The sequence below is a fragment of the Culex pipiens genome, chromosome 3 (assembly GCF_016801865.2).
Source record: "Culex pipiens pallens isolate TS chromosome 3, TS_CPP_V2, whole genome shotgun sequence".
NCBI classification, from domain to species: Eukaryota; Metazoa; Arthropoda; class Insecta; order Diptera; family Culicidae; genus Culex; species Culex pipiens.
Genome location: NC_068939.1, coordinates 105,825,819 through 105,845,068, shown reverse-complemented (window position 1 = coordinate 105,845,068; position 19,250 = coordinate 105,825,819). Strand labels below are relative to the sequence as shown.

The 19,250-nt window shown below is 41.9% G+C and overlaps 2 protein-coding genes across 3 annotated transcripts; one reads left to right on the top strand and one right to left on the bottom strand.

The window, feature by feature from the left end:
- Positions 1 to 186: 186 nt before the first annotated feature.
- Positions 187 to 3,269, bottom strand: LOC120421858 (bromodomain-containing protein 8). The gene is made up of 2 exons (XM_039585158.2): positions 3,111 to 3,269; positions 187 to 3,046 (listed from the first exon to the last, which is right to left on the bottom strand). The coding sequence occupies exon 2, from the start codon at positions 3,031 to 3,033 to the stop codon at positions 214 to 216; it is 2,820 nt and encodes a 939-aa protein (XP_039441092.1). The 5' UTR covers positions 3,034 to 3,046; positions 3,111 to 3,269; the 3' UTR covers positions 187 to 213.
- Positions 3,270 to 8,980: 5,711 nt separating this feature from the next.
- On the top strand, positions 8,981 to 17,890 carry LOC120421336 (transportin-3). 2 transcript variants are annotated; one of them, XM_039584514.2, is made up of 6 exons: positions 8,981 to 9,557; positions 9,641 to 10,720; positions 14,926 to 15,092; positions 15,661 to 15,717; positions 15,935 to 17,290; positions 17,356 to 17,890. In XM_039584514.2, the coding sequence occupies exons 1-6, from the start codon at positions 9,444 to 9,446 to the stop codon at positions 17,414 to 17,416; spliced, it is 2,835 nt and encodes a 944-aa protein (XP_039440448.1). In that variant the 5' UTR covers positions 8,981 to 9,443; the 3' UTR covers positions 17,417 to 17,890. The 2 variants fall into 2 exon arrangements, with proteins under 2 accessions (XP_039440448.1, XP_039440457.1); XM_039584523.2 differs by lacking the exon at positions 15,661 to 15,717 and having other exon boundaries at positions 8,982 to 9,557.
- Positions 17,891 to 19,250: the final 1,360 nt, after the last annotated feature.

The following is a 19,250-nucleotide window of genomic DNA, read 5'->3' as shown; positions in this document are numbered from 1 at the left end:
GTTTGTCAGATCTTCATTAGAACTTAAACCTAAACTTTTGAAGTACTAAACTTCATAATATTCAATAGCCAACCCCCCCTCCCCTCCCTTCCCCGCCAAACGAACGAACCAAAATTCTGACTACACCCGCAGTTAGCGCAAAATTGCGTGATAAAAAAAAACAATGGTCTTTTTTTATGACTTTATTATAAACAAGCCACCCTAAGCCTAAATCTAGATCCTCGAACCGGACGTCGAGCTTCTCATCGTTCCTTTGCGGGAACTTCGCTTGTTCGCACTGCTGCTACCGCTCCCTCCACTTCCTCCTCCTCCTCCGCCAGCTCGAGCTTCCGGTTCCTTTTCCCGAGCTCCGGCACCACCACTCTTGCCACCCTCCATCATGGTTTCGATGAGAACGACACTTTCCTTGAGCAAAACCCGAGCAGCCGTCGGCGAGCAAATCTCCACCTGGTTCAGCATCGTTGCGTTCGTGCAGATCAGCATAATGTCCCGCTGGTATTCCGCCGTCGTCCGGATGGTTCCGTTTTCGATGTTCTTTTTAATCGTGGACAGGTCCATTGGACGGAATACAAGCTCGGTGCTTTGGTCTTCCGGGAGTGGTTTCAGAAAGGCGGAAGCGTACCGCAGTGAGGAGATTTTCGAGTGGATCGCCAGGATGGACTTTTTCCACGCCCGATAGTCGCGATCTTCGCTGGAGGCCGGCGAGTTTGGGATGGAATCGATGACCGGCGTGGACGAATAGCTGCGCTTCATTTTCTCACTCACGTCATCGTCGATGAAGACGAACGGACTTTCGGAGCGGTCGCGGTCGCGGTCACGGAGCTTGCGCAGCGTTCTTCCCTGCTCGGACGGGTCGTCGTTTTTTGGCGTCGAAGGCGGATCGTCTCTCAGCTTGCTGAACGAATCTTCCAAGGGGCGTCGGCGCGAGTAGTCACGCTTTGTTTTGGATATTTTCATCTCGATGAGAGAATCGTCGTCGGTGTCCGTGACGGTTACGAGCGGTTCGTCCGGTTTTTTCGGCTCGGCTTCCTTCGTGTCTTCCGACTCTTCCAAGTTGTCCAACGCATCCATGAAAATTTCCTCCTCGGGAACGTGCTTTTCCTCTTTGGATTTCTGAATGGAAAGTGGCACGATTGGTTCCTCGTCGTCTTTGAAGTCGTACTCGGCGGCCAACTTTTCGAGGGCTTCTTTTTTGGCGCGCGCGGCTTCCTCTTCCGAGGTGGAAGGTTTTACCTCTTCGACTGGTTTCGGTTCCGGCATCGACGCTAGCGATTTGTCGTCACTGGAGCACGTCTCGGAATCTTCCTCTTTGACTTCGTCCATTGGTTCCGGTTTGGTTTCGAGCGACGCAAGTGGCCTATCGTCAGAATCTTCTTCCATGTCGGTTTTCACCTCACTGGGACTGTCCTCTTCCTTGGCGGAATCGGACACGACGATGACCCCTGGGTCGTTTTGTTCTTCGTTTTCTTCCTTGTTGTCCACACTGGAAGGGTTTGTGATTGGTGAATTTGTGGTGCTGTCCTCCACTGGAATCGTGTCACTTGGCTTGCTCTCCGGCACTTCCTCTTTGATCACTTGCCCTTCAAGCGGTTGTTTGAGTTGCCCTTCCTGAGTGTCACTCGCTTTTTCCGCCATCTCTTCTGCAGCTGCCGTTCCCTCCTCACATTTCTCCTGCTTGACATCGGTCGGCTCTCCAATTGGCTGCGGCGGAGAAGGTGCTGCTGCAGCCGGCTTCAAATAGGCACCCTTTGCGACCTCAGGAGTACGTTCCTCGTTTTTTGGAACGGTTTCGTCGGCATTTGGTTCTGCGTCCTCCGGGGAAGTCACGCTCGATTGCTGCAGTGCGCTCAGATCTTTTCCCTTGAGCGATTCGGCCTCTTCCTCCATTATGGAATCGACCACGTTGTCGAGGATTTCATCCTCCAAGATCATGCCGTTGTTTTCGTTCAGAATTTCCACCAGCTCCTCGGGCATTAATTCCTGAAAGACAGCCATCAGGTCTTTCGCCGGGTCCACGTTGTCGGCATCAATTTCCATGTCTTCGGCTTTGTCCACCTGAGCAGCACCGTCGCCGGAAACCGTCGGCTTGTCGTCCACAACTTGCTGCTTCGTGTCCAACAGTTTGGTCAGATTCGGAGCAATCTGGTACGACGAGGTTCCTTCAATCGGTTTGATTTCATCCTGGAGTTGCGTCGATGTCGATCCAGCCGTCGGGAACAGATTCTTCCCCTGAATGTTCATCCCAGGTGAGTTCCCCGTCAGCAGGTTCGTTATCGAGGGCGACCTTCCCGCCACGGCCTGCATCCCGGGCGTTCCAGCCTGGTTCGAAGTGGGACTTTTCAGCAGCGAAGTCAGCAACGGAGACGTTCCCGATTTCGACGAACTCTGGCTGTCCTCGTCGGTTTCCTCTTTCACCTTCACCGTGGTCACCTGAACCGGAGGTTTGGTCGAGTTTGGCGATCCCGGGTACGCCGGTCTCCACTGGCGCTCCAGTTCCAGCTTTTTCTCCTCCCGCTCCTTCAGCCATTGGGCGTGCACCAGCTGCTCCTTCTCTTTCTGGGCCTTTTCCAGCTCGATCTGCTTCCACATTTCGCGCAGCTTCTTCTCGTCCGTGACCCCACTCTGGATCAGGATGATGTCCTCCTTCACCTTGGTGTACTGCTGGGCCTCTTCCTGGATAATCTTCTTCAGCTCAATAATGCGCTCTTGCGTCAGCTTCCGCAGAATGTTTTCCCCCGGCGTTTCCACCGAGGCGACCCCGTCCCGCTCGGAGTTTGTGCGTTTCTTCCGCTTCGGAGTTTCGACATTCTCCAGCAGCTTCCCGTACTGGGCGGCGCAGGATTTTTGCGAGAACCAATCTCCCGGCCGGTTGGCGCCGCACAGCATCTTCAGCGCCCGCGAAACCGACATCCAGTTTTGGTCGCCGCTGCAGGCCACGGCCGACGCGAGGCATAGCTTCTCCTTTACGGACCATTTGTCCAGCGGGACGCGCTTCAGCTGAAGGCGCTCCTGAATCGACGGAAGGTTGCTCATGGTTGTTGGGCAGCTGGAGGAAAAGACAAAACACAGAAGATTAGACGAAACGCGAACCAAATTGAGTCAACACTTACCAGGGGCTGGCGGAACAAACATCACTTTTAATTTAAGGCAGCAACTAACGTCGCATAAAACAATTTCCGGAATTTTTTCGCAAAAATGCGGTGAAAACGATGTTTGGTTGCTAAAATTTGCAAACAACGCGCATTATTTTTTTCATGAATGACAGTTTGGTTAGTCGACGAAAAGATTTAATGTCGACAAAAATCGACATAACCCTTGCGGCAAATTTTGTACAAACTTGAAAGACAATAGAGTTATCTAAGCCCGATCACACACACACTAGCACACCATTTGTTTTGCTGGCTGGTACAAAATTTAACCTCAATCTTTTTCGTGTACGTACACGCAATACATGCGCGCGTAGATAACTCTATAGGTCTATTCCCGTACTTGCAGAATTGCAGAATTTCTGCAGCTTCTGCAGAATTCTGCAGCCAGCATAAGTCACTTTTTTGCAGCACGTTCCCGTACTTTTCAGCTCGCTCTCTTCATCTCTCTCTTTTGCAGAAGTTCTGCAAGGAGAGAAGCGGTAAAAAATTTGCCTGGGTAGCGCGTTCCAGTACTGCAACATTGTACACAGTTGAATGGATTTACTCAAATTGAGTATTATTTTTTTAATTATTTCAAAATATTTAAAAAAAAATGGTTGACAAAAAAGTAATTGAAGGAAGTTCTCTAGAACTAGGACATTATTTTTTATGCAGCTCAACATTTTATTAAAAAAAAATCAAGGATGTATTATTTATTAAGTAACTAGAAATTAATTATGCATAGGTTCATATATCATATATTAGAAACAACTTAAAAATGTTACATTAGGTAAACAATTTTACAAATTGGCAGGTACGTTTAATAAATATGATAAAAAAGACAAACAAAGGTTTTATATAGAAGGGACCATAAATACATATTTAATAGCAGAATGTATGAAAGATTATTCAGGATAACATAAATAAATCATGACTGGATGTATGAAAGATTGACGATGACGCAGTAAAATTGACAAATAAAAAATTTGATCACATACTCAAAAATTTTGATACACATAAATTAAGCTATCTGGAAATTAAGAAATCCATAATTAAAAATATAAAAAAAAACTAATATTTCCACATCCAGAAACCTAAAACAAACATTAATTCAGATATTTGAGAAATTTAAAAATACAAATAATTATATCAGAAAAAAAACAATAAATCACAAATTCAAAGCTTAAAAAATCAAATAATTAAAAACTAAATATTTTAAAATGATTAAAGTTCAAACAAATCTTAATTTAAAAAATTCAAGATAAAAAAAGGTTGAAAAAAATTTGAAATAAAAGAACTAAAGTTTTTTTTTAATATTTATGAGTTCAGAACACAACAAATTCAAAAGCTACAGTTAAAAATAATAAGATAGAAACTTAAAGAAATTATAATTTCAAATACAAGTAAAATTAAAAAATTCTGTAAATCAAAATTTTTAAAACTCAAATATAAATAAAATAGGAACAGTCAAAATTTCCAATCTCTAAATCCTCTAAATTTGAGTTTCTAACCTAAAATATGACTTCAAAAAATGTGTATTTATTATGATTAAGGATGGCGTAGGTATTAAAAGTTCATGAATTTAAGAATTTCAGAATTTCAGAATTTAAGAATTTAAGAATTTAAGAATTTAAGAATTTAAGAATTTAAGAATTTAAGAATTTAAGAATTTAAGAATTTAAGAATTTAAGAATTTAAGAATTTAAGAATTTAAGAATTTAAGAATTTAAGAATTTAAGAATTTAAGAATTTAAGAATTTAAGAATTTAAGAATTTAAGAATTTAAGAATTCAAGAATTTAAGAATTTAAGAATTTAAGAATTTAAGAATTTAAGAATTTAAGAATTTAAGAATTTAAGAATTTAAGAATTTAAGAATTTAAAAATTTAAGAATTTAAGAATTTAAGAATTTAAGAATTTAAGAATTTAAGAATTTAAGAATTTAAGAATTTAAGAATTTAAGAATTCAAGAATTTAAGAATTTAAGAATTTAAGAATTTAAGAATTTAAGAATTTTAGAATTTAAGAATTTAAGAATTTAAGAATTTAAGAATTTAGGAATTTGATAAGTTAATAATTTAAGAATTTAAGAATTTAGGAATTTTAATTTCGACAAAATAACATATTTTTTTCTGCTTCACATAAGAATTTAATTGGTAGCACCGTTGTAGGTATAATTTATTATTTGCCAATTAAATTTACCTGTTATTTAACACACATATTTAGTATATTCCGAAGTATATTCAAAAACAATTGAAGATCAAAAATTATTCCTAATCAAATATTTATTTGAAATTATTAAACTCAAAATAAATGTGTCTTTTAAAAGTTTTTAAAAACCATTTGTTTTTATAGTACAATTTTTTGTTGGGGTACTAGCCGTGCTGTAAAACTATGGCTAAGTTATCAATTTTTATCAGTTAAAAATATTGACACTAAAAAAAATCGCTACAGTCATCCCACATATTCGGAACACCCACAAATTCGGAACACTTTTGTGATAATTTGTCAATAGCATGCCAAATGCAGCTTTTCTCGCGACCCTACTATTTTTAGGACCTTTATTTGGACATTTTCATACTATTTCACTAGTAAAAGTAGTACTTTTTGAACAAAAAACTTCATTTCAAGACTATTTTATCTTGAGCAGTAAAACACGGCCTCCAAATTGCCTGTTCCATGATTGTGGGATGTTATTGTGCCTCCCACAATTGTGGAACACCTGAATTTAACTGATATTTTCACAAAAAAAGTTATCAGACCATGGATTAAACATCACTAAGCTTGAGTTCCACTGGTTGCAGTTTGTGAAGTCATTATTTTGTTACAAATATGTACTCCTGGAGAAATCCAAAGTTTGTTTACATCCGTAAGAAAAAAGTGTTCCGAATTTGTGGATTTCAAGGGTCAAAGAATTTCTCCAAAAACTTGATCTAAAAGTTAAAATTTGCAGTTGTTTGATACAGCATTCGAAAAATCGCAAGAAACATTGGCCGATCTGTAAACTGTTCCGAATATGAGGGATGACTGTATATCATTTAAATAAATGAACATCGAACAATGAACATAACAAAAATCGTTCTCAATAAAACCAGACATAAAAAAACTACCCCAAAATCATTACAACTTATAATAAAATGCTTGATTTCACCCAACTTGCAAATTTTATGTAAGCGTGTACTCAACATCCATCCAACAGAAGAGAGAGCTTGCAAAAAAGTACGGGAACGGTTTTGCTGCAACTTCTACCTCTGTCATTGCAGAAGTTCTGCCTGAGACAAAAGTTACTTTTGTTGCAGCTAAATACGGGAACGCTCTGCTGCCGTTTTTGTGCAGAATTGCAGAATTCTGCAGTACGGGAATAGACCTAATAAATAGGGTGATCCGAGTACAAAAGAAGCAGCAGTTGATTTGACATTTGTTTGACATCGTTCGATCGTGACAAATTTGCCTTCAATTAGAGTAAGTATTGTTGTCAAGTAAAGCTTAACCTTATGCTAATGCATGCTACTTTTCAGTTTATTTTCGCCAGGAATCTTTGGCCGCAACCAAAATGCTTTCAAACAGAGTTTTGGCCGTCGAACAAATCGATACAAGATCGCGTCCCTTAGAAGAACTCAGCTGGTTGGTCCGCCAGGAAGGCAAGAAGAACAAGAAAGCTTCGGGGAAAGTAGCAGAATCGGCGTTGGAATTTTATTAATATAATTAATAATAAGATTTATGCAAATAAATAGCTATTCATGCAGGAAACTTATTTGATTTGATATGACTTTAAATAAAAAAAGCTCAATTACTACCTAGGAAAGGACGATAAATAAAATTTCAATTTTGATAAACCAATTTATTGTTTTGATAGAAAAAAAATATCAAAGCGATTAATTATCTTATCGATTTGATACTTTTTGCTTTTGACAATTCTTGAATGATGTTTATCAAATTGATAATATAGTTTATAACCGTTAATTTTATTTATTGAATTGATGGTATAAATTTATCGAATTGATAATTTCTTTCTCTGCGTGTTGGCAGGTTGCGCTCGTATTTTGTTTTTTTTTTCTGCTTTCACAGTAATGCACACTTGGAAACAAATCGTCAGTTGTGTGCTATCTTGTGACAACGACCATTTAGTACTTTTCGAGAAAATCGATTTCTAATGTTTGTTGGTAAATAATTTCAAAACTATGAATGATAGAGCCAAACTTACTACTATCGCTTAACAAACGCTGTAAGTTTCAACTAATTTGGTTACACCAGTTAAAAGATACAGTAAATAATGTTAACACAAATCTGAAAAGCACGTGTCACAAGTGTGTTTTGAAAGTAAAATTGTACTACGTGTCACAAGTGTGCACAGAATTCCCATACAAACTAAAATAAGCTCAAATCAATGGTTTATCGACTTAATCAGTATATTTTTATAAACAAAAGGTTGCATTGCCTTAAAAAAGAAAGTATGTGTGTACATAAATTTGTGAAAAACAAGAAAAAATTTCCACATTTTCCAACAACACGTATGACGTGTCACAAGTGTGCACAATCATTTTGATGATAAATTGGTCTATGTCACAAGTGTGTATTGCGATATCCGGGAAACGGAAGCGAGTTTCCAAAATCGGGTTAAAGCATCTTGAAGTGTTTGTTAAGTATAGCAAAACGTCATCATTAACTCATTTTCGACCAAAATGGTCTATGTCACAAGATAGCACACAGCTGACGAAATACTGTTGAGTATTACAGTAGGGTAAGTTATCCATTAGTGGACCCCTAGCTCAGAAACATTCTTTAAGAGCGAGTCCACGAACAGGGCATACCCCTTTGTATGGGACGTCGTTTGGACCTCACCAATCTGCCTGAAATTTTCTGGAGTTGTTTGTACATATAAAACTAGCATCTGGCAAAAATATGAGCACTCTAGGTCAACGGGAAGTGGGGCAAACCGGGACACAAAGTTTTATGGTACAAAAACTTCTAAAATCTTAAAATAGCTACAACTTAGGCAAAATTCAATTTATTTTCAAAATTTAAAATGCATCTGAAAGAGCTTAAAAATGTAACAAAATGCAGGGTAGAGCATCCCAATTGGTTAAATTTAAAGGGAGTTATTGGCATTTTAGTGAAAAAATAGCATAATTTTCAAACTCAAATAAAAAAGTGTTCCATTCCAGAGACATCTGAGACTACCATCTGAGACTGAGAACGCTTTGGGTATGGCAGTTTAACATATTAAACTTTTACTTTTAGTGAATTTTTTGATTTTTGATCCATTTGAGCCCTTTAAAAAATGAAAGTAAATAAAAAATATTAAGAAGCTGCTTTTTCTGGTGCCATTTTGTATCCTTGGAAACGATCTTAATTTTCAATAACTGTGAATCGAAGAATTTTTTTAACTTTATTTTTTAATGGGTTAAAATGGATGAAAAAAAAAATTTCTATGCATGTTTAAAGTAATAATATTAGAATTTTTGATGTTCTTGGAAGAATTTCAACCTATAGATTTCAACAATTCTAAATAACGTGATACTTTTGCCCCAACAGTAGTTTATCCGAGAGTTTATCATTGTGCGTAGGATTAGGCTGTCTAGAAAGAGAGGTAGAGGTAAAAAGTGCCTTTCCTACCTTTTAAAAGGTAGAACAATTGATTACGGGTAGTCTTCTTTCGACATCAACACGTTTCATTTCTCAAAAGGAAAGAATTTAGAATTAGTTCCAGTTTCTGTTTCAAGCAGCAACAACTTATTTCTGCTCGGGGTTCGTGGTGCAGAAAAATACCGAATTTCACCACCTGGGATCGCTCATGACGGGTCGTTTTCAGTTGACGTAAAAGCCCGAGTTTGAGGGTGTGTGTGTGTGAGCCTCGCCGTTTTCTCATCGATTGCCAAAGAAACTTTCGAACCTTCTACAGCACGTTTGACGGCACTTCTTGGTTCTGTGGCATTTTTTATTCGGAAAATATGCTTATACAACGGTGCTAAAGTAGTGAATTTTATGCCGCCCGTGCGCCTTCCCGTGTGAGCTAGTGAGTGAAAGTGTGTGCGGTTCGGTAGCGGTGTGAAATCCGACGAAATTGGCCACAGGAACAAATCGGCAGACGGCCGCAGCGCAGAGAAGCAGAAAAAAAGCAGCAAAGAACAAGCCAAGCAAAAGGGGAAGGAAGAAAACAAGCAGTCGCGGAAGCAAAAGCGAAAAAACCTGCCGGAGAGAGTACCGTTTTGGTCCTGCGTTTTTATTTAGGACAAGGGTTGGACAGCGAACGGGTGCGCGTTGTTGTGGACAGATTCTCGAGTTGAACGGATGTGAGAGAAAGAGACAAGCGGAATGGAACATCCTACGGCGGAAGCGGTCCTGCAGGGCGTCTACACTTTGTACAACAACCCAAACAAGCAGGAGAAAGAAAAGGCCTCGCGATGGCTGGAGGAATTTCAAAAGTCGGTGAGTGTTTTGTCGGGTTGAGTTTGGGTTTTCCAGGGGGGAAACTAGGCAGGGTTTTAATTGGGGACATTGTTCCGTTTCAGATTCACTCGTGGGAGATTGCGGACCAGTTGCTGCAGCAAAAGCACGACCTCAACTCGTGTACATTCGCGGCCCAGACAATGCGGAACAAGATCCAGAACAGTTTCCACGAGTTGCCAGAATCGGCGCACGAATCGCTGCGGCAGAGTCTGCTGGAACACATCAGCCACATAACGCTGGAGACGAAACCGGTAATTGTGACCCAGTTGTCGCTGGCCTTGGCCGATCTGGCCCTGTTGATGTCGTCGTGGCGAAAGCCGGTTGCCACGCTGCTGGAACGTTTCTCGAGCAATCCACACATGATGTACGCGGTCATCGAGCTGCTCACGTTGATTCCGGAAGAAATCAACTCTCGCTATTTGCGGCTCGGAGCGAATCGACGGAAGGACGTCCTGACGGAGCTGGAAACGGACGCGAGTCTGGTGGGCGAGTATCTGTTGATGTGTTTGATGAATTGCAACGATAACGAAGTCCTGCAGACGAAGATTCTCAAGTGCTTCGCGGCTTGGGTGCAAATCAACGCGTTCAATCTGTCCCAGATCGGAGACAATATGATCGTGGCGTACGCGTTCCAGCTGCTGACGAATGTCAACACGAAAGCGGAGATTCATGACGCCGCAACCGATTGTCTGTGCTCGCTGCTGCAATGCCTCGAGACGAACAACAACGGGAACGGACTCGACGTCAAGCTCTTTAACGGAATACTCAGCCTCGAGGAGGCCTACAACATGTCGGTGGCGCAAGAGGACCTGGACAAGTCCCTCAACCTGTGCCGCCTGTTTACCGTACTAGTTGAGAGCAATCTCGTGAAAATGGTCGCCGGATCGGAAGCGGTGTCGCCGCACTATTCCATCAAGGGGCTCGAGCTGGTCCTGATGTGCGTCGGTCATTACGACTTTGAGGTGGCGGAAATTACCTTCAACATGTGGTACCGGCTGAGCGAGGACCTGTACCAGCGGAACAACGAAACCCTGACGGCGCACTTTAAGCCGTACGTGGAGCGACTGATTGCCGCCCTGTACAAGCACTGTCAGATGGAGGCGGACCACGAGGGGCTCATCCAGGAGGAGGATTCGTTTAAGGTAGGTTTGCACAGCAGGGCATAACCATTTTCCGCCGATGAAATTCCCGCTACCCTTTTTGGGGTTTGCCAGCTATGAGCCTTTTTTTCAAGGGAAAACTTTACCGAAGAGTGCGAAATGATAAGTCACCTATTAAGAATGCTACAGAATTTATAACACCGCCGCTGAAAACATCAACTTTTCTTCAAGCTCTTCTGGCAACCATCAGCTTGCTTGGTTGCATGAGCGTCGCGACGCCTGCCTCAATCTTTTCTGCAGGAGTAGCAAGTGCTGCCAGAAGAAGATTCTAACGAATCTTTTCGCACTCTTCAGCAAAGTTGGAAAAACACAAATTATGAGCCCACGAACTCAGCTCATTTAAACTTAAAAGTCAAAGCGCCAGGCTCTGTCGCTCTGTTATATTTGGGATTCGGGCTCAGTACATCAGATCATGCCCTGAATTGCCCGCAAAAATGCCTCATTTTGTTACATTCTAACATTGAATAAACCATTGTGGCGTGGTACAGACCCGTAATTATAAACTAAGAAGGGCATTACGAGGTTCCCCTAAGAAAAAAATACAAATTTCCGCTCTAAGCCGCTCACTTGTGGATGTTTGTCTACACTTCTAAATTGGTTTGCTCTAGCCCTTTATTATTTTGTTTATGTTTCCGGTTGTAATGTCATCAAACTGACAGTTTACCCGGTCATTTGCTGCCCCTAAAGAGCTTGTTTTTTTTTTTGCGATAACGCCGAGCTAAAATGTTCAAATTTGCCTACGTGTGCAAGTTCTTATCCATCAACTTTGGTAACCACACACACACACACACACACACACACACACACACACACACACACACACACACACACACACACATTCCATTTATGTTTAAGTTCTAAAGTAGGCTAGCTAGGGAAATGAAATGTTCTGGGAGAAATTTCAAAAACCCAAAGTCATTTAAATTTAAGGTTGAAAAACTTATAGTTTTTCTTTTGTGTTGGCACTTTTCTTGTAACCGAACATAATAATAACTACCACATTATTATCAACAACAGCTTTACAATACTTGTAATTGTTATAAGTATCGTTTTTTGCCAAAATTATTTTAAATTGATTCCAACCTTGTTCTTGCATGATCTTGTTGCTCGATTGGAACCCCGATTTGACAGTTCGATTGGAGCCCTGAGAGTGATATTTCGCCTCTCCACATAGGCTCTCTAAAGCTAGCAACCTATCTGCTGTTTCTCAGCATTTAACTGTGCCGGCATGCTCGTACGGTGGTCGTCATAGGTTTGATTTGAGACGGCCAGATCCCCAGCGACGACGGCCTCGTTGTCTTGTGTCCAAGCGGTTCCGTTGATTCTTCCTTGGATTCTTGGCACGTAGCTGAACTGTGTTGCAGCGTCCAGGCGGTTCGTGGTGTTGATTCGACTTCATGGCACACTGCGAGTTGAACGGAACCGACCGCCCACAGATCAAATGAACAACACACTACAATCACTTTACTTAGAAAATTGTACTTAGCGTAGGAATTTGAATCCATGCAAAGGAATCTGATCTTCCACAATGATAAAGTAGGGGAACTATACCCTTTCTCAGCCTATTTCTATTATCGGCCTATCAGCACTTTGATCATGAATTACAGCTGTTATAAAGTGTTTTTGACTGTTCCAAAGTAATAACTAGCTTAAAAAAAAGTGAGCAAGCAACTCTTCATTGCTGATACTTCTGAAAATGTGGATTTAATAGCGGAAAACCGCAAAAGTGATGAGAATTGGTCGAACGGCTTAGAGTGATTAAAATGGGCATATTTCCCCTAAGCAAATTGGTGACTTGACGTATAAAAAGTAAATCTTTCCCAGTTCCTGAGGGGAACACCCTTGAAGAGTATTGGGGCCGGCATTTACAAAGCGGATTCAGTGGCAGTTTCATTCTCAACTTAATGTTAACATGTTAGGGTTAATGATAACATTCCATAGGTCGCCTCCCTAAGGTGTCGTGATAAGGTCCAGTTTGTGACGATACACTCCTTCCCTTTACTGCCGTTTTACGGCGATATGATGTATACGCCATTGAGGTGATTTTGCTGTAGACACGATTTTCTGTTTTAGTTCATTTTTTCAATTTAAAATGACTAATTTGAGGTCTGCTCTGTAGAAACTGTTAAAAAGTACAATAAAAATGTGGCCCCTACAAAATTTCTTGTTTTTTCCTATTCTCTACGATTTTAAACCACAAACATCATTTGGCCGAAAAAATAGCAATAAAAAATCACTACTTTTCCTGCCCAATGATGTATGTATGTATACATTGCTCGACCAAAGCGATCATAGCTGGCTTTATTTTTTGTGCCAGCTATTTTGATAGCTGAGTGGATCCTGTAATGCATTGTCCACGTGGATACTTTAAGGGGGGGGGGGGTATTAGGCAGTTGGGGGGAGGGGGTCTGAGGTCGTTTTACGCTCCATACAAAATTTTTAAAATTTGTATGGAAGTTTTGTTACGAGAGTGGGTCTAAAAATCCGATTTTTTGCGATACGTAATAAAAGAACGCTCCCTTAGCAATTGTCTCTCTTCCCTCAGAACGCGACGTACTTTATGGATGATGCCTAATGGACGTCCCCTTAAGAATTAAATCGAAATAATGTAATAAAATATTGCCCAGTCTTGATTTGGTCCCAAAACCTCAAATCAACATTCAAACAGTATTGAATTTGACTTCTATCAATTCTCAATGTATACATACATCATAATGAGTAAAATTGGCGTATACGTCATTGTTTGTTTGCATAATAAAATGGGCCCCAGAGCAGTTTTTCGAAAAATTCTTTCGTCAAGAGGTAGCTTTTAAGATTCTTTATCAGACTGTACAATAAAATTGAAAATGTCCAAAATGGCGTATACATCATATTGCCGTAAAACGGCAGTTTACTAAGCAATCGATTCCAGAAGGGAAAAGATCACCAGTTGTGTTGGTCCGAGCCGGGATTTGAACCCCGATCTACCGCTTACGAGGCGGAAGCGTTACCACTGGGCTACATGGCTCGGTCAATACGACTTGACGTATGGTTTGGAAAATTTCAAAACCTACGGCAAGTTGACGTTTCTATATCAAAGGTAAACAAACAACTGCATAGCAACGTATAACAGCCCAGCAAGTTTGCTAAGTTGATTGTAGATGACGACAGTAATGGCCTATCTACAATCACTTAACTTAGAAAATTTCACTTAGCTTAGGAGTTTGAATCAATGGAAATGAATCTGATCTTCTACAATGAAAAGGAATAAAATTAGAAACTTGACGTATGGTTTGAAAAATTTGTGCACGTGGTTTATGGATGAAAGAAAATTTAGGTGATCTGGACTAAAAAGTTATTTCTATATTTAAAATATATTTAAAAAAAAAATCTATTTTTCAAAAAAGCTGAAACCATGTGATTTCAGAGTCCGATTTGCGATGCTTTTCCGTCGGGTCGCAGGGTTTTTTCGCGTTCGTCGTCCGTGTGCAACAACAAAAAAACCTTATCATACCATTTTAGCTCGATAAGTATCGTAACTCGTCGTTCGCTTCGCCCCCACTAAACATCAATCATGTAAAACTCGTAAAAACATCTCAATTTAAAAGTTACACTGTTTAATCCTTAATTTTATAATTACAAATGATTTTGGTTCTATCTTTCCACAGCCGGCTGTCTAAGATTAAGCCATTTCATTTAAAAGTTACCAACCGATAAACAGGAAATGTCTCATCCGCAGCCTCCGATTGCTTGCCTTGAGAATAATACATAATATCGTTCAACAAACACTATGATTTTGGGTCGCATCATCATCTTCTTTGATGAATCCTGACAAAACACCCTATCCTACTGACACATTTTCAGGTTCCAGGCGCTCGTGGGGTGTAAGCACAGAGCAAACCAGCTGCCCTAGTCTTACTAACATTCCCGTCCCTTAAAATCGAGATCTACAAACTGACATGGCGGGCGCCGTTGGTGGCCAATGACTGTTACCTATTCGCAACTGATCTAGTTTTAGCAATCATGGTGGCGCACCACGAGATCGTTGAAGCCTATGATCAGTAGTGTTGAAAGGATATTACGGTTCTGTTCAGCAACGGAGGGGCAACCATGGGTGGTCTCTCATGCTCATGCTCGTGCACTGAAACCAAGCTAATTCTAACAATCCATCTAACACATATCTCTTCCTTCCTTCTTCTTTTGCGCAGGACTTCCGCTTCAAGGTGTCGGAAATCATCAAGGACGTGATCTTCATCGTCAGCTCGATCAGCTGCTTCAAGCAGATGTTCCTGATCCTGCAGAGCCCGAACGTGACGTGGGAGTCGAGCGAGGCCGCCCTCTTCATCATGGAGAACGTGGCCCGGAACATTCTACCGTGAGTATTATCAACCGCGCCCCCCCAACGGTCGTGTCGTGGTCGTAAATGTAGGACGTGAATGTGGACACAGGACAATTCTTTTGTTGTTGCGATTTTATTGTTTCTTGCTTTCTATACAGTTTCTATCTTTATATTTTCTAAATCTTTCAAGCCCTTTTCTTGTACAAATCATGTGGTGACTAACACTGAAGACACACTAAATTTTTTCGGTAGATTCTCGTTGTAGCAATCGTTTTCCTCCTACATCTATGACTGCTTGATCAAGTGTAACGGCACTATTCTGGAACTAACTGTCCGACTGTTTGCGACAACATGTAAAACGTAAAGCAAAAAAGTAGAATCGATCCCGCTCTTTTTATTTTATTTTCTGTCTTTCCTCAACTCTTGGCTCGGCAAGAAATACCTACGTTACCGTGCATTGTGCAAGAACGAACAGCTAGTTTCACGATAGTTTTGTGCAAACATCATCAGCAAACACAAACCGTGAACCAAACCAAACTGTAAACTGTCCCGTAATTTTAACTTTCTGAAACTTGCTGTTTTCCTTTTTACCGAAACCTTCTAGAGAGATAATGCAATTGGGAGAGCGCGACATACCTGCGTCCAGATTCAACCAGCTATGGTGATTAGAGAGTGTCCAAAAAGAAACATCCTTCACATCCGCCGGCCCACGCCCACCACAGACCAAAGCATCCGCTTCCGGCGCGTGTGCGTCCGGGGGGTGTGTGTGAGAGTGTGTGACCATCCGTTCGTAACGCGTTTTTTCTGTTTTCTTTTTTTCTTTTTGTCTTTGTGTTTTCTTCTTCTCTGTGGTTCTTTCTCACCCCCCGACTTTGTAGCGAGGAGAGCGAAACGGTGCCGAAGGTGGTGGAGGCGATCCTGAACCTGCCGGACAACTGTCACATCGCGATCCGGTACACGTCGATCAACATCCTGGGCGAGCTGTGTGACTGGATCGACTCGAATCCGGAAACGCTGGAGCCGATTTTGAACTTTTTGCTGTGCGCGCTGCAGCAGAAGAACGGGCTGGCGACGGCGGCCGCGAACGCGCTTCAGTCGATCTGTTCGTCGTGCAAGAAGCACATGCTCGGCCACATTAACGGGTTGATGGAGATTGCGCGGTGTCTGGACGGGTTCGAAATCCAGACGGAATCGGCCATCGGGCTGCTCAAGGGCATTTCCATCATTATTGGGCGACTGCCGGGCGAGCAGCTGACGACGGCCATGCAGGAATTGTGCAGCTTTCAGGTGCAAGCGTTGAGTCAACTGACCACCGGTGAAGACGACGGACTCGGCGTCAAAAAAGACCGCCACGATCCGATCTTCTGGGTGGACCGGTTGGCGTCGATCTACCGGCACGTCAATCCGACCATCCCGGACACCGAGGTGAACCCTTGCGTGTTTGTCATCGTCAGCAATTGGAACGTGCTGTCGCGAGCGATGGAATGCTACAAGAACGACTCCAAAATCATGGAACGCATCGTGCGCTGCATCCGGTACGCGATACGTTGCGTCGGGAAGCAAGCGATGCCCATCCTGGAACCGCTGGTCAAGCAGATCATCATCATCTACTCCGGCCATAATCACAGCTGTTTGCTGTACCTCGGCAGCATCCTCGTGGACGAATTTGCCGGCGAGCCGTCCTGCATCCAGGGCCTGCTGAACATGCTGCGAGCGTTCATCGAACCGACCTTCCAAGTGCTGCAGGTCGAGAACGGTCTCAAGAACCACCCCGACATGGTGGACGATTTCTTCCGCCTGGTGGCCCGCTTCATCCAACGGTCACCGTTCCAGCTGCTGCAGAGTCCCCTCGTCACGCCGATCATCCAGTGTGGCCTGCTGGCCTGCACCCTCGACCACCGAGACGCGAACCTGTCCGTGATGCGATTCTTCTGCAGTCTGCTCAGCTACGGCCGGCACGACCGGGCCACCGAACTGCGCTCCATCGTCCACGGCATCCTGCAGCAGCACGGCGAATCGCTCATCATGAACCTGCTGTACGCGTCCGTCTTCTGCCTGCACTCGTACATGCTGTCCGACGTGGCCGACGTGTTTGTCGAAATCAAACAGCTCAACCCCCAGCAGCTGGACGGATACGTGCGGAAAGCGGTCGACGCCCTGCCCAAGAAAAACAGCGGCGGCTGCATGACCGTCACCAACGAGCAGATGATCGAATTCGTCGAGAGCATCGTCAAGTAAGTCCCCTCAAAAACCCCCCAACAAATCCAACCAACTAACCCGTTTCTCCCTCCTGTTTCAGGTCTGAAACGCCCCGGGCCGTAACGCAAGCGTTGCAGGAGTTTGCCCGGCTGTACCGATAAATTTGCATGCGAGACGTGAGTTAGCCGAAAGCTGCGCGCGCGCGAGTTTCAAACCGTTCTTTGTACATATATACATGTTAGCAAGCGCGCGCGCGCTCGCTAATATGCGAGTGTAGTTTGTATTTTCCTTCCTAAAACAAAAGTGTAGGAAATATTATCTTAGACGAAACAACAACAACAAAAAGCCCCCCTAGCAAGAGTAAATGAAGAAAAAACAAGTGTTTGATTGAGTGTAGAAGCGGAAGCAGAGGTGACGAGTTGAGAGGAACATAAAAAAGGATTAATCACACACGAAGCACGGCGGCGACACGCACGCGGTGGAGCGTGTTTTAGGGAAAAAAAAGAAAGAGCGAGAGAGACGGACGATGAGGTAGAAAAAGTCTTAATTAATATTGATAATTACGATTGACTAAGATTGTAGTGAATATAACATTGAATAAAAAGTGAAATTATGACGAGACGGAAAGCGGTGCTGGTGCATTGATTTTTTATTGATTGACACTTACAGTGTGAGGGGGTGTCGTTGATTGTTTGCTGCTTGTACAAAACAATTTTGCAGAGGGTCCACCGGTATCTTCGGATAATTTACCAAAAGTTACATTGTTTGCTCTACAGCAGTGCTTTGACGGTTTTTATTGCAAGATTCCTACTACTAGGCGTTCGAGGGCTTGAAACTAGTCCCGAAGGCCGGGATTCGAACTGACGACTTTTGAATTGTGAGTCCAACAGCCAACCAGCGACTTTACCGAAACAAATCTTTTCCAAAAATACGACTACTACAAACCAACGGCGGTTTTTAAAAACCACCGGGTCCGGAGTAAGTAACTCATCGTACAGTATCATTACAAACATTTGGATAGTCCTATTTAGGGAATCTACTGAGTAGGCGGTGGTCAACGAGTAAAAGAGAACTAAATTTATGAAATTGTCAGAAAATCGTTTTGATTTTACGAAATTGCACATACCGCTGTTAATATTGAACAAACACCAATTCTTTTTTATCAATTCAATTAGTGTTTTTATTAGAATTCAACAGTTCTGCTGCAGGATGTTAGGGAGCGTTATTTAATTACGTGACGCAAAATTTGAGATTTTTAACCCTCCCCCCCCCCCTCCGTAACAAATCGTAACAGATAAGCGCTAGCGAATTCGGTCATATTTCGTCTTTCGCACACATTTTATTGATATTTTACTCACGATTTTTTTTATGGACAATGTTTTTTTCAAGTTCTGATTGTTTTGAGAATGTCAGAAAACCTCGTTTTGTAAATAGGGCTAACTGGTTTCAACGTTAATTCAATGTGTCGCTGGCCATCAGTTCCATTTCAAATCAAATTACAAATAACATTATGGCGTGGTTCCCAGAGAACGAACATAGGCACCACTGCCGCTCCAATCTAGTCCGTCCCATATGTATTTTTGTCGATTTTGAGATAAACCTGACAAAAGTCTAGTTATAACATCTACTTCAAGCCTATTTAATAAAAAAGTCATGTTTGTTCTAAAAATTCCAAAATAAAAATGACTATTGTGCTGTCCCATATGCAAAATAAAGGCAAGTCAGTTCTTGTATAGAAATTTCTCCCAAATCGATAATATAAATATTTAATAATTTAAATAATACACAGACTATGTCTCTAAGAGCCTGTTGAACTTAAAAAAAAACTTAAATTGTTGATAATTAATTAATGTTTAAGAATTTTGAAGCGCAAAATAAGTTACCTATTCTGCATTTTTTCTCATGCGAGGGACAACCACGGCCAGAAAAGAAACTACATACCATATTTAAAAAAAAAACAGTTCTGTTACTTCTTGGTTGAATTCCCTTGATCCC

What these genes read in the sequence shown, in the direction of transcription:
- LOC120421858 (XM_039585158.2), bottom strand. Translation starts at nt 3,033, where the DNA reads ATGAGCAACCTTCCGTCGATTCAGGAGCGCCTTCAGCTGAAGCGCGTC.
- LOC120421336 (XM_039584514.2), top strand. Translation starts at nt 9,444, where the DNA reads ATGGAACATCCTACGGCGGAAGCGGTCCTGCAGGGCGTCTACACTTTG. An exon ending in AGGAGGAGGATTCGTTTAAG is followed by an intron (nt 10,721 to 14,925) that starts GTAGGTTTGCAC and finishes TCTTTTGCGCAG; the next exon opens with GACTTCCGCTTCAAGGTGTC. An exon ending in TCCAGATTCAACCAGCTATG is followed by an intron (nt 15,718 to 15,934) that starts GTGATTAGAGAG and finishes CCGACTTTGTAG; the next exon opens with CGAGGAGAGCGAAACGGTGC.